Raw genomic sequence first — 14,534 nt, 5'->3', positions numbered from 1 at the left:
TTTTTTCATTTGCAAATGCTCAGAGTTTGTTCTTACATTGGGATTTTCCCACAGAAATGACTCTTACTTAAAAATATTTTAATCAAGTCATTTTGTTACCTCATAAAGTTGCTGAAAATACATGAAAAGCCAACATAAAATATATTTTTAATATATAGTATTTGTGTATATTATACATATTTTTTCAGTATTAAATGCTACACATTTGCCTTATCCTTGCTGGAAAGCCACAGCCAACAAAGATTTCAGCTCTGTATAGGAACTCACCAATACCCATCCACTAGGGTATACTCAATCTCAAACCTCCCTATGGCAACAATCCCTGGAAGTATTTGTTAGAAATTCAAATCCCTAGGCCCTTCCCCAGAACCAATGAATCATAATAATGTCCAGTACAGAGACCAGAAGTTATATTTTTAGAAAGAACATCAGGTCAGTCTTGCCATCAAAGAATTTGAGACACCAAGGTCTGAGCCAATAAATCCCTAGCCACCATCATGTTCTGGCGTGGGCATAAAGAGTTAGTACATGCAATCCATTGTTGAGCAAGAGACTGGCTCTCTCTGCTGGCTTGAATAAGTTTCTGGTGCCAAGAATGCCCATGCAGGTCAAGTTGCAAGTGGAATCAGTCTTAGGAGTATACCAAATCTGAGGGCAGCAGAGAGGAAAGGCAAAAAGAACTTAGGAGAGATAATGCATTGTTTTGTGGCTTAAGCCAATTTAATTTGGTGTTTCCCATCCCTTACAGCCACAAGGATACAGTTCTTTAAAAAGTTTCAAGAATGTATAATAGTAACACAAAAAATAAGAGTAATACAAAAATTATATATAGGTACACATATTGTTAGATACACACACATACATAAATACACACACACTCGGGCTGGGAAGGTGGCTCAGTGGTAGAGTGCTTGCCTTGCATGCATGAGGCCCTGGGTTCGATTCCCCAGCACCACATAAGCAGAAAAAAATAAATAAATACACACACACACACACACACACACACACACACACACACACACACACACACACGTATCTATATAATGATCCAAGGCCACTACAGGAATTTGTCCCAAGAAAATAATGAGACACTTCCAAGAATGTAAATTATAAACAAAAGTAGAGTTAAGCAACAATACTATTCTTACTTGACAGTAAGTTTCAAATCATGTCTAGGTCAGATATATCCAGTCCTATTTTAATATTGTCATCTACTACAATGAACACATAAGCAATTTGCTCTCTAAAGGTCTACAAAAATGTTCACATCAGCAAACATTATAAATGAAAAGATAGCCAAACATCAGTGGCTCATACCTGAGTCCTAGACAAAGATTTGGATGACTATAGTTCAAAGCTAGTCTAAGCAGTAAAGTCCTCTCAAAAAAAAAAAAAAAAAACAGAAAAAGCTTGTCTGGAGGCATGGCCCAAATAATAAAGCGCCAGCTGAACATGCAAGGTGCCTTGAATTCAAACCTTGGTACCAATGGGTACCGGTAGTTCATGCCTATAATCCTAGCTACTCAGGAGGCTGAGATCTGAGGATCGCAGTTGAAAGCCAGTCTGAGCAGGAAAGTCCATGAGACTCTTATCTCCAATTAACCACCAGAAAACTGGAAGTGGTGCTGTGGTTCAAGTGGTAGAGCACTTGCCTTGAACTGAAGAGCTGAGGGACAGAGTCCAGGCCCAGAGTTCAAGCCCCACAACCAAGAAAAAAAAAAAAAAACTGGTACCATAAATAAAAAGTAGTACTGATCAAGATTCATTGTATTTATATTTATATAAATACATATGTATATATATACATGATACATATGTGTATATATATATACATGAAACATCTTTGTGCACCTACTTACAGATGAAATTTAGAAAAAATAACAAAGACAAACTATTGTATATTTAATCTTGGCCCCCTTGGTTGTGACCAGTTTACTTTGAAAATAACTTATTTTCTCATTTTAGGACAGTTTTTATCAATATATCACCTCTCTAAACTCTAGGTAAGAACCATTGACTACATTCTATGGAGTACTGTTTACTTTGAAAAGTCAAATTCTTTCCACCTTGCAATCTTTTTCTATCATTTTATACTTAAGATTGGCAGCAGAAAGGTATAGGTAGCATGGACAAGGTTCAATTCCCAGCACCAAAAACAAATAATCAAACAAACAAATAAATAAGTATCAGTGGCATTATTCCTATTGCCCTCAGTTGGTAATAACTAATGTTTCACCCTTAAGAATGGACACCTACATGATCATAATACTCAACAAGCATTTAATAAAACCAGTATCTAGTGTCTTCAGCAACAAAGAGAAATTTTAATCAAACTTCTTTTTAAAGACAAATTAGGAAGTATTTGTATAGTTGCCTTAGGGAAATACAGAATGAATGTAACCAACTACTTTCACTAAGGAGCTCTAAAATTATCAGAGGAAAATAAACAACCCTCTCTTTACATTCAAAACAGAAGTCTTGCAATCAGAACAACTCTTTCTGTGCTACTCTCATATGAAAAGGGCTAGATTTTTCTTTGCATTCAGGGCAGGCATGCTCCCCACCCATCTGCTAAAATATCTCCTATCTCATTCTCTTTCTTCATTCATAAATAGCTTTGTTCACGTGGTACCTAAAAGCATTTTTTTTTTTTGGTCCAGTCGTGGAGCCTGAACTCTGGGCCTGGGCGCTGTCCCTCAGCTCTTCAGCTCAAGGCTAGTGCTCTACCACTTGAGCCACAGCACCACTTCCGGCTTTCTTCTTTTTGCTTATGTGGTGCTGAGGAATCGAACCCAGGGCCTCAGGCATGCAAGGCAAGCACTCTACCACTGAGCCACCTTCTCAGCCCCTACCTAAAAGCATTCTAAGAGAAACAGGATATAACAAAGCAATAAAGATATATAAGACAAAGCCAGGGGCCGGTAGCTCAGATCGTGGTTCAAAGCCAGCCCGGGCAGGAAAGTCAATGAAAATCTTTATCTCCAATAAACCACCAGAAAACTGGAAGTGGCGCTATAGCTCAAGTGGTAGAGCACTAGCCTTGAGCTGAAGAGCTGAGGGACAGCGCTCAGACCCAGAGTTCAAGCCCCGTGACTGACAAAAAAAAAAAGATATATGAGACAGATAATTCTAGTCCTCATGGTAATCTAAGACTGATGATTTACTAGTTTTCTTTTTTCTTTTATTTCTACTGTACTGAGGTTCTTGCCTATTTGTTTTCCAATAAGGAATACAACTTCACTCTTGAGTTAACTTTTAAAACTTTCAAATATTTTTGAATGGAAAGAGCTTACCTGGCAGTGTCAATGAGATATTACAACTGATAAATTCCAAAGAAAATGTGATAGGACTCACTTGAAATAAAATATTTTCAGATCACTATCAATCACTAATAAAGCACTCACCTTGTATCAAATCCTTTCACAATTGCACCCATGGACTTTGCTGCACCTGCAGAAGCAAGCCCAGCAACACCACCACCAACGATCAGAATCTAGGAAAGAAGAAAGAATCAGTTATATTTTCATTAAAGTTCAATATCCCATGAGAGTGAAAGATCACCACCTGTCAACTACCAGTACCTGGTAAATAATTAACATTCAGTAAATGGTGGTGCCCATCATGCTGGTAATGACCAGCCCTCCATACCTTCATGAGGTGAACAAACTATTTTTTAGCTGAACCATCATTGCTTTTAATATTTTATCAAAGGAACAATGGCTGGCAAGGACCAATAACCTCCACTAAAAGTAGCCTGGCAATCAGCACCTCAGAGTAAAAGCTATATAAGCACAATCAGCATCGCACGTGTTACAGATTAACAGGTTTATTTTTACTGTGTAAAAGCAACTTTTAGCTGGGTACCTGTGCCTCATGGCTATAATCCTAACTACTCAGAAGGCTGAGATCTGAGGATCGCAGTTCAAAGCCAGCCCCGGCAGGAAAGTCCATGAGACTCTTATCTCCAGTTAACCACCAGAAAACCGGAAGTGGTACTATGGCTCAAGTGGTAGAGTACTTGCCTTGAGCTGAAGAGCTCAGGAACAGTGTCCAGGCCCAGAGTTCAAGCCCCACGACCAACAAAAACAAACAAATGAAAAAATAAGCAACTTGTACTAAATGCCCAGGGTGTCCTTCTTTTTTTTTTGTCAGTCGTGGGGCTTGAACTCTGGGCCTAGGCTATGTCCCTCAGCAATTCAGTTCAAGGCTAGCGTTCTACCACTTGAGCCATAGCACCACTTTGAGCTTTTTCTGCTAATGTGGTGCTGAGGAATCAAACCGAGGGTCTCGTGCATGCAAGGCAAGTGCTCTACCACTGAGCTACCTTCCCAACCCTCTAGTGGTTTATTGGAGATAAGAGTCTCAAGAACTTTCCTACCTGGGCTGGTTTTGAACCTCGACCCTCAGATCTCAGCCTCCTAAGTAGCTAGGATTACAGGAGTGAGCCACCGGCGCCCAGTCCAGGGTGTCCTTCTAACTACCTCTGCCCTCTCCAAGTCTAAGATTTTTCCATGAGTGAGAACTACCAAAACATATTTCAAAGACAGTCACAAAATTGGTAAAACATTTACCCAAACTCTTGTTTTGAAACCAAATGCTTCTGAATAACATAGCTAGTCCAGAATTCATAACTGAATAAACTATACCTGAAATGTGAAATAATAGAACTAATAAACCTAACCATGGAAGGATCAGAGCTAAGAGAACCAAAGAATTCCTGTATATTAAACAAAAAAAAAGCCTCCCCTTCCTTCAAGAAATGAAGAACAATGTTTTCCCAGTCTGAAATGGCCTTCCAGACGAAAGAAAAGTCTTTTTACATATTTCATAAAGAAGCCATTGAAGGAAAGTCCTTGTTTCTACAGAAAAAAAAAAAAAAAAAAAAAAAAACGCCACCCACAGAAACCGTGAAGCTTATAAATACCCACCCTCTAATCATGCCCACATCTCTGTCTCCTTCTACCTTTTAAAGAAATCTAGAAGCTGGGTGCATGCTTGTATTCCCAGCTACTCAGGAGGCTGAGATCTAAGAATCATAGTTCAAAGCCAGCCCAGGCAGGAAAGACTGTGAGATTCATCTCCATTCCTATGAATTTTTTTTCTCCTGCATACAAACCATCATCACCAATATTCATTGACATGACCTCTGAAGCCCTAAGCCCTGCCACAGGGTCCTAGGAACACAGTTTTGACTAATCTAAATTCCCTTCCCTCCCCTCCCTTTCCCTTCCCTCCCCTTTCCCTTCCCTCCCCCCTTCCCTTCCCTTTCCTCTCCCCTTCCCTTCCCTCCCCTCCTCTTACCTCCCCTTCCTTCCTTCCCCTCTCTTCCTCGCCCTAACCTCTTTCTCCTTTTTTTCTCTTCTCCCCTCCCTCCCTCCCTCCCTCCTTCCCTCCCTTCCTTCCTTCCTTTTTTTCTCCCAGTTGTGGGGCTTGAACTCAGGGCACTGTCCCTGAGCTTCTTTTGCTCAAGGCTAGAACTCTACCACTTTGAGCCACAGCTCCACTTCTGGTTTTCTGGTGGTTAATTGGAGGTAAGAGTCTCACAAAAGTTCTACACAAAAGTTCCAACACTGCTAAAGAAAAAGAAAAAAATGAAATAAGTAAAAAAAAAATTATTAGGTCAATTATCCTAAAACAAGAAATAAGAAAAATGCATGAAATCTTAGTACCCAGGAGACTACAACAGAAGCATCATGGGTTTGAAGCCAGCCTAGACTACATACTGAAATACTGAATTCCAGGTCAGTCTCAGCTATATAGAAAGACTGAGAGGGGTAACACGTTCAACAGAAATGTACTCATTACTCATGTAACTATAACCACTCTGTATAGCATCTTTACAATAAAAAAAAATTTTTTAAGATGCATGATTACAGTTAAGAGGAATAAATTTCAAGACCTCTATTGTTTAGTAAGATAACTATAGTTAAGGATGATATATTGTATTCTAGAAAAAATATAGAAAGGACAATATATACCTTCTCTACAAAACTGCCATGAGGTAATGCATATGTTAATTAGGTATGATTAACAATTGTAATATATATGTAAATATATATTGTACATATACTTCAAAATAGAATGCCATATATCTGTTACGCCATCAGTCCACCAATATAAAAATGTGTTTAACAACAAAAATAAATAAATAGCAAAGACTTCATAATTTAAAGGGCAGAATTATGCACAAGTAAAACAATATAGGAGCTACAAAAGAAATTTACTTTTGTTCCTCAGCAAGAATTGAAGAAAAAGAGACTGTCAGAGAGCTTACACTGAAATGATGGCTCTTTTACTAACTAGCTCTGGGTTACCTTGAACAAATTGCCTAACATCTGCAACACAATGAGATCCAATCTAACTAAAGCTAATCTAACTGACAACTGACAACAGTCCACACATACATTTAAGAATATAGGGCAAAAGACAAGAGTAAGGCAACACTTGTAGGAATCTTGCTGATATTCAGTCACATACCCAATTCCTCCTCTCAGCAGCCCCAGCTTGTAATGGGCACCAACTGTACACAAATGCTCTAGCCATCAACAAATACTACTGGTTTTAGCCCCCAAAGATAGCCAGCCACCATTGATCTACCTCCCTGTATCTCTTTTGCCATCCTTTTCCCAGGTATAACAATTCCTAATCTACCTTGTCTTCATTCTTTTATTTGTTCTCCACCACAACAGCCAGATACAATTTTTTAATCTTGAATGGTACATTTCCCTTTCCTACAAGACAACCAGAACTGCATAACACGATCTGTAAGGGAGGCCCCATACAATCCAGCTCAGCCTTTCTTCTCACGCCATCTCAGATCACCCTGTACCTGTTCACCATGCTCCATGGCCAATGGCCTTCTTTGTTTTCCTAGGACACACTAGACTCTTTCCCATCCCAGACCTCTAACATGAGCCATTCCCTTCACCCTAGCATCTTAAATTCCTGGCTTCTTTCTTCTATCCTCAGGTCTCAACTCAAATCTCACAGAAGCCTTCTTGTACTCTAACTTAAGTAGCTGACACATTCATATTACAAACTGTATTGTTATCTAGGTCATCTCCTTTGTATCTAAAGTTAATCTGATATAATCCTGCTTTTTATTTGCATCTATACTCTGACCCCTCCACACACACTGGAATAGAACTTTTGTGCAGAAAGAATATGAGTAAGAACACTCTAATACTAACAATATTGTTATTCAGGTCATATCCCCTGCTCCTACAACATGATTTGCATCGCAACTCATAAGACTTCTACTAATTTTAGTTTTGTCTAGGCCAGTAAAAACTTTCCATATTTAAAAGAAATCCAAACAAAAAATTATGCATAGTGATCCTAATTAGTATCTAATTCTTCAATTTCAGGAAACTATTTGACATACAACTAAAATCTCTTAAACTGAATTTAAATTGCACTAAAGTGAAATTGATTAAGAACAAATTGAAAGATGAAACATTTTGGAAGGGTACATAGTAGGAAAAAAACAAAGGAGGGGGTAACAATGTTCAACAAGAAATGTACCTATTACCTTACTCATGTAACTAACCCCTCAGTACAGCATCTTTACAATAAAACTTGAAAAAAAAAAAAGATGAAACATTTTAAGACCTCACTAAATTCTTCCTTCAAGCCTTTGGTCTTTGGTTACACTTTTTAATCTTGTATCACAGTTTTCTTCTCAACTTCCACAAGTTTTAAAAGGACTCAAATAAAAACTAAGTAGTGGAGTTGGGCATCAAAGCAATCAGCCAGTGGCTTCTGGCCACCTTGAGCCAGATGTTTGGTTTTGATTGTACGAAGGATTTATTTCAAATATCATATCATATCACACTTTCTTGCTAAGTATTCTGGTCTACACTTTAATCACCTGTTGTTTTCTTCCACTTGGCCTGTTTTCAAACAATATTGACTAGATTTCTGAAAGCTGCTATTCAGTGTGTGTTTGTTGTATAAAAACTGTATAAAAACTCTGGGTTTATATAATAAAGCATTTAAAAGCAAGAAGCCTGTAGCTGCAGGCAGGTAGATAACAACATGGAAGGTTCTTCTTCCTGCGCCTAGACCTAAGGTCTATATTACTATTATTGAAAGTCACAACATAACCCCCTGTTCTTTCGCTTAGCCATCATTAACTGCTTCCCTCTCCCAATCTGGATTCAGAAGCAGAACTCTTCTCCTCTGCCAAGTTCCAAGTACACACTTCCCATTTTTCTGTCCTCTTGACCCAAAAATTGACCAGAAGTGAAGAAATCTAAAAGGTTCAATCTATGAACTAAAATGTTGCAATAACTGAGAAACCTAGAATTTGTGAGTATATCTTGAAGTTTTTTTACACAGGTATAATCATGCCCGCAAACTAAAATCTCTTTAAGAATTCAAGTTACTAAATAAAAAACAGATAGATAAGAAGTAAACTAAAATTTAAAGAACCAGAACTTCCAGAAAAGGGAGTTCATTATAGCTTCACCATAAATTTGTGAGTGCCACAAAAATCATCCAGTGGAGCTAACACACAATAAAACTTTTCAATCACTCTATTTTTTTTTTTTTTTTTTTTTTGGGGTCTGGTCGTGGGGCCTGAACTCTGGGCCTGGGCGCTGTCCCTCAGCTCTTCAGCTCAAGGCTAGCGCTCTACCACTATGAGCCACAGCGCCACTTCCGGCTTTTTTCTTTTTGCTTATGTGGTGCTGAGGAATCGAACCCAGGGCCTCGAGCATGCAAGGCAAGCGCTCTACCACTGAGCCACCTTCCCAGCCCTCAATCACTCTATTTTAAGACTACACATATCCTTGCTTTTCATGAATATGCATTATGAACAAACACTAAAAGATGTACTTACCTTGGCTGGAGGAACTTTTCCAGCAGCTGTGATCTGACCAGTAAAAAAACGTCCAAAATGATTTGCTGCGAGGACAACGGCCTTATAACTAAAAAAAAAAAAAAAGGAGGGAGGATAATTCCATACAATGAAAACTTATTTTTTTTTGGGGGGGGGGTCGGTCGTGGGGCTTGAACTCTGGGCTTTGGTGCTGTCCTTGCGCTCTTCAGCTCAAGGCAAACGCTTTACTGCTTGAGCTACAGCACCACTTCCAGTTTTCAAGTGATTTATTGGAGATAAGAGTTTCATGGACTTTCCTGCCGGGGCTGGCTCTGAACTGTGATCCTCAGATCCTAGCCTCCTGGGTAGCTATTATTACAGGCATGAGCCACCGGTGCCCGGCTAACAATGAAAACTTTTAAGCCCACATATTTTTTTTTGCAAATACTACTTTTAGCTAATAGGTTAGGAAAATAAAACAGAGAAATGAGCAGACTAGCCGACTGCCAGCACTCAGCAGCCTGCTTTACAGAGGCATGCTCCTATCTATGGTGCCATTCCACCTCTTCCTAACCCATACCGCAGTGGATGCACTGAGGAAGAAAAAGGAAAGAAAGACATGAAAATGCCAACGATGCTTTTTTTGGGTGCTGAGACTTTCTATCTTTCAGATTTTTCCTTTTACTTTTCTTATGTTGTCCTAATTTTCTTCTATGACTAACTATGGAGGGCTTAAATGTAAGAGGTGGGACAAAGGAGGATTTGGGATTTTGTTGATCGCTTGAGATTTTGAGACTGAATATAGCTTTGTGCCCTTAGGAAAAGTCTTTAACTCTTGGTGTCCTCATCTATAAAGTAGAGACAAGAAGGGCATTAATCTCTGAGAGCTGGACTAAATGATAAACCGAAGCACAGATCATGAGGTGAGAGCATGATGAATTGCCTGCACTCAATCAATATTCAATCAAACATTGATTATTTTAGCTATGACAAGTTATGCAATAAAAACTAACCCGTGTGTACCATCTTTTCTTTAATAGGATATTTTAGGTAGATTACACTAATCAATTTTCATATTTTATATTTAAAAGGTACTTTTGTACATGGTTACATTATTATTTCTCAGACATACAATACAACTGTTTAATGTGAAAATCACCAGTACCTGGCAACAAAACCTCTCCCTGATCAGATCTTATATTCTAATGTCTAATAAAACTGATGTAAAAACATGTAACAGATACCATCATGGCTTCAAGTTAATCACACTAGAGCAGGAAAACCATATTTGCAGACAGACAATAAGAATGTTTCTGGGCTGGGCACCGGTGGCTCACGCCTGTAATTCTAGCTACTCAGGAGGCTGAGATCTGAGAATCTCAGTTCAAAGCCAGCCCAGGCTGGAAAGACCGTGAGACTCTCATCTCCAATAAACCACTCAGAAAACCTTAAGTGGTGCCGTGGCTCAAGTGGTAGAGTGCTAGCCTTGAGCGGAAGAGCTGAGGGACAGTGCCCAGGCCAGGCCCAGAGTTCAAGCCCCATGATTGACAAAAAAAAAGAATGTTTCTGAACACTACTGTTGTCAGCTCTTAGACTTATTTACATAGCCTTTTAACGTGGCTCAAAAGAATCTAAAGTTAAAACCACTAATCCAGGGCTGGGAAGGTAGCTCAGTGGTAGCGCTTGCCTTGCATGCATGAGGCCCTGGGTTCGATTCCTCAGCACCACATAAGCAAAAAAGAAAAAATCCGGAAGTGGCACTGTGATTCAAGTGGTAGAACACTAGCGAGCTGAGGGACAGCGCCCAGGCCCAGAGTTCAAGCCCCACGACTGGACCAAAAAAAAAAAAAAACCCCACTGATCCACAGCTATTCTTTCACTTGTGTGCATTTCAGGTAACAGAATTAGCATACCCTCATAACTTTACATTGTATATTTTCCATACAAAATTTTTAGTCTGACATCCCATAAGTCATTTACAAGCTAAGTAAACACAAAAGCAATTTTCTGCTTTGTGTGTTATCTGTACCACAAATAAAATCTTCAAGCAAAGTGTTTACCACATTACATTAAGGAAAATAAAGTATGTTTTAACTTGTCATTTTTGTTTATGTTGTCTTATTCACGTCAAAAGGGAATAGCTGAAACATGAAGTAGATCTCATGACATATTTGATATGCTACATCCAAAATATAAAACCAAAGAAAATTTTTAAATCATGAGTCTGGAAAAGGCTTCTTTTCATATTGGCCTGTTGTTTCAGTTTTTATCTCCATGCACTTTGAATAATTTTCATCACAAAATATAATCTGATTCTTAGAGAAGATTTCATAAGCATGGTTCTATTTTTCATTTTTCCATCCTCTCAGGCAAAGTCAGCAATATACCAAAATCATGTAATTGCTCCTTTCCCTCGTAACATGGCAGGCAGACTACACAGCCACCTTCCTCCGAGTAGAACAGATCTTAGAATCCTCCTCAACCTAAAGTTCTAGGCAGTAACAGGACTGTTAAATGCTGGCAGGCAAGTGTATTTGCCACCCTAGTCTCAGAGTAAGAAGACATAGCCCTCAGTTATAAATGTAAGCCTTCCACTAGGCACCAGTGGTTCACACATGTAATCCTAGCTACTCAGGAGGCTGAGATATGAGGATCATGGTTTAGAAAGTAGTGCTGACAAGAAAAATACATGAGACTCTTACTTCCACTTAAGCACAAAAAGCTGGAAGTGGAGCTGTTGCTCAAGTGGTAGAGCACTAGCCTTCAGCAAAATTGCTCAGGGACAGCACACAGGCCCTGAGTTCAAGTCCCAGTACTGGCACCAAAAACACAAATTTTTTGGGGTGCTTTCCCTTAGCGTTTTGCTCAGTCTTTTTTTAATTGTGAAAATACTGTACAGAGGGGTTACAATTACATGGGCAAGATAATGAGTACATTTCTAATCAAGCATTGTAGCCTCCTCCTTTGTTTCCCCTTCCCATCCCTTCCCATCTTCCCCCTGCCCCCCAAAAAAATTTTTTAAAAAGTAAGCCTTCCTTGAGTATGACATTTTACTTCTCTATTCAACAAATATTTTAAGAGTTTATCTATACAATTAGGACAGCAGTCTAGATATGTAGTGATATGTTGCTAGGAGGCTTATAATCCCAACTATAAAGAGGCTGAAGCAGAAGAATTAGTTTAAGGCCAGCCTTAAGCAAAATCCTTCTCAAGACAATAGAATGAACAAAAAAAAAGAAAAGAAGGGAAGGGAAAGTGGGGGAAGGGATGATGGATATAAAAGAAGGGAAGAAAAAAAAGGGAAGAGAAAGAGAAAGAGAAAGGGAAAGGAGTAGAGAAGAATAGAAGGAAGGAAGAAATGAAGGGAGGAAAGAAAGGAGAAAAGGAGAGAGGAAATGGCAAGGAGATGGTCAATCAGCGTGTGTGTGTATGTGTGTGTGGGTGGGTGGGTGGGTGTGAGTGTGGTCGTGCACGCGCGTGCGCACACGCATGATTCTGTGTATACAGGTCAAACATCTCTAATTCAAAAATCCTACATCACACTCACTAGACACTATGCTGAAAATGAACTATATAATTTGTAGGGGAAGGAAGCCAGGAAGGAAAAACATGGGAGAAAATGAGAGAAGGGGTGACACTGTTCAAAGAAATATACTCATTACATGATTATGTAACCATAACCCCTCTGTACATCACCTTTACAATAAAAATAAATAAATAATAAATAATCCTACAGCAAAAACTGGCATGAAACTATAACCAGAATAGGCCACACCTGATCTTATGTGATGGATTATAATCAAAACACAGATGCCCCAGAGCTGAGAATGCTCAAGCATGCAGCATCTGCTCCGCAAGCATGAGTCTTAGAGTTCAAACCCCATTGCTGCTCTATCTCAAAAAATATGAAAAATAAATTTAGCCAGACACCAGTGTCTGAAAGACTCTTATCATCAATTAACCAACAAAAAGCTAGAAGTGAAGGTGTGGCTCAACTGGCAGAGCCCTAACTTTTAAGAAAAAAGCTTAGGGACAGCACTCAGGCCCTGAATTCAAGCCCCAGGACAGGCACAAAAAAAAAAGAGGGGTAATTAAGCCCATTTCCTATGTAATCACTGCAACTAAAAAGTGGATCATAAAAATAATGGAAGTACACTCAGAAAATGCTATAATCTACAACCATGATTACATGCAGAGAGAAGAGCTACAATATGTTTGTGTACTGCCACTGTGCTTCTGCTCAACTGAAATAGAAAAGAATCAACTTACCCAGCAATGTTGGCCATGGAGCTGAGAGCATCATATCCCTGAGCAATTGTAACTCTCGGAACCTGGTCCATTGCCAAAACCGTACTTTTTCTTTCGGAAAGTTTATTTAGCAGGTCTGGATTTTGGGCTGGGTAAATAAAACTTATCAGTGTTCCTGATGGCTTCAAAAGGTCAGCTTCGTGAAGACCTAAGGTTGGATTAACCATGGGAGCTCGAACCTGAAAGTAGAGTCAATCACACATTAAAAACATGAATTCCATCACATTTTTTGGTGAAGAAGACAACTTAAATAATACATCATTGAGATAAGATTACAGAAGAATAAACTGGACACCAGTGGTTCACACCTGTAATCCTAGCAACTCAGCAGGCTGAGATCTGAAGATCACAGTGCAAAACCAGCCTGGGAGGGAAATCTATGAAACTCTTTTCTCCAACAAACTACTCAGAAAAAGTCAGACATGGCACTGTGGTTCAAATGGTAGAATGCTAGTCTTGAGAAAAGATGCTGAGGGACAACACCCAGGCCCTGAGTTCAAACCCTAGGACCAGCACCAAAAAAGAGAGCCACCCCAGGTCAAATAATGTATTAATGATAGTATAATGATGTATAAATGTTTATATTACAGATTTATCAACACACCTCTAACATGTTCATATACATTATGCACTCCTAAAAGAAAATAGCATTTGCAAAATACACTCCTATCATCTTTTCTTGAGAGACACTGCAAAGAATCTGCCTCCCTAAATTATACATTGGCATGGATTGTACTATTTTCTATTACTTTTAAATTCCTATATCAAGTTACATTACCAAGTAGATAAACCCAAAACTTTAAAATACTGATTTACAACTTATCTCTATACCATAATTTTCACTACTAATTTTTTTTTTTTTTTTGGGTCCGGTTGTGGGGCCTGAACTCTGGGCCTGGGCGCTGTCCCTCAGCTCTTCAGCTCAAGGCTAGCACTCTACCACTTGAGCCACAGCGCCACTTCCAACTTTTTTTCTTTTTGCTTATATGGTGCTGAGGAATCAAACCTAGATCCTCATGCATGCAAGGCAAGCGCTCTACCACTGAGCCACCTTCCCAGCCCCAATTTTCACTACTAATTTTCTATAGCAATAATCATATCATCTACCAAAAAAAATCATCATTTAAGATCCTGTTGGGGCTGAGGCTGGAGCTCATTTTTACCATGCTAACAGTACTGGGCTCAATCCCCAGGACCTCCCCAAAAAAAATCTAGAACTGTTAAATGGGGGGGTGAGAAGGGAGAGACAACTATGTGATTAATTCCTGGTAAAAATTAATATGAAACTGCTTGTTGGGCTGGGAATGTTGCTTGCCTAGCATGTATGAAGCCCTGGGTTTGATGCCTCAGTATCACATGAGCAGAAAAAGCCAGAAGTAGCACTTTAGCTCAAGTGGTAGAGTGC

The 14,534-nt window shown here is 39.2% G+C and overlaps 1 protein-coding gene across 5 annotated transcripts in view; it reads right to left on the bottom strand.

Annotated features, from left to right (window-relative positions):
• Nnt (nicotinamide nucleotide transhydrogenase) overlaps positions 1 to 14,534 on the bottom strand; it is a 96,541-nt gene that overhangs the window by 69,906 nt on the left and 12,101 nt on the right. For all 5 annotated transcript variants that reach the window (XM_070041138.1, XM_070041140.1, XM_070041141.1 and 2 more), the window contains exons 4-6: positions 13,091 to 13,308; positions 8,843 to 8,930; positions 3,405 to 3,493 (exon numbers count right to left, since the gene is read on the bottom strand). In XM_070041138.1, coding sequence (XP_069897239.1) covers positions 3,405 to 3,493; positions 8,843 to 8,930; positions 13,091 to 13,308 — 395 coding nt within the window. The remainder of the gene's footprint in view (positions 1 to 3,404; positions 3,494 to 8,842; positions 8,931 to 13,090; positions 13,309 to 14,534) is intronic.

The sequence above is a fragment of the Dipodomys merriami genome, unplaced genomic scaffold (genome assembly GCF_024711535.1).
Source record: "Dipodomys merriami isolate MVZ:Mamm:240054 unplaced genomic scaffold, mDipMer1.0.p SCAF_30, whole genome shotgun sequence".
NCBI classification, from domain to species: Eukaryota; Metazoa; Chordata; class Mammalia; order Rodentia; family Heteromyidae; genus Dipodomys; species Dipodomys merriami.
Note: the sequence above shows the minus strand (reverse complement) of the source record. Positions and strands in the feature narration are given on the sequence as shown.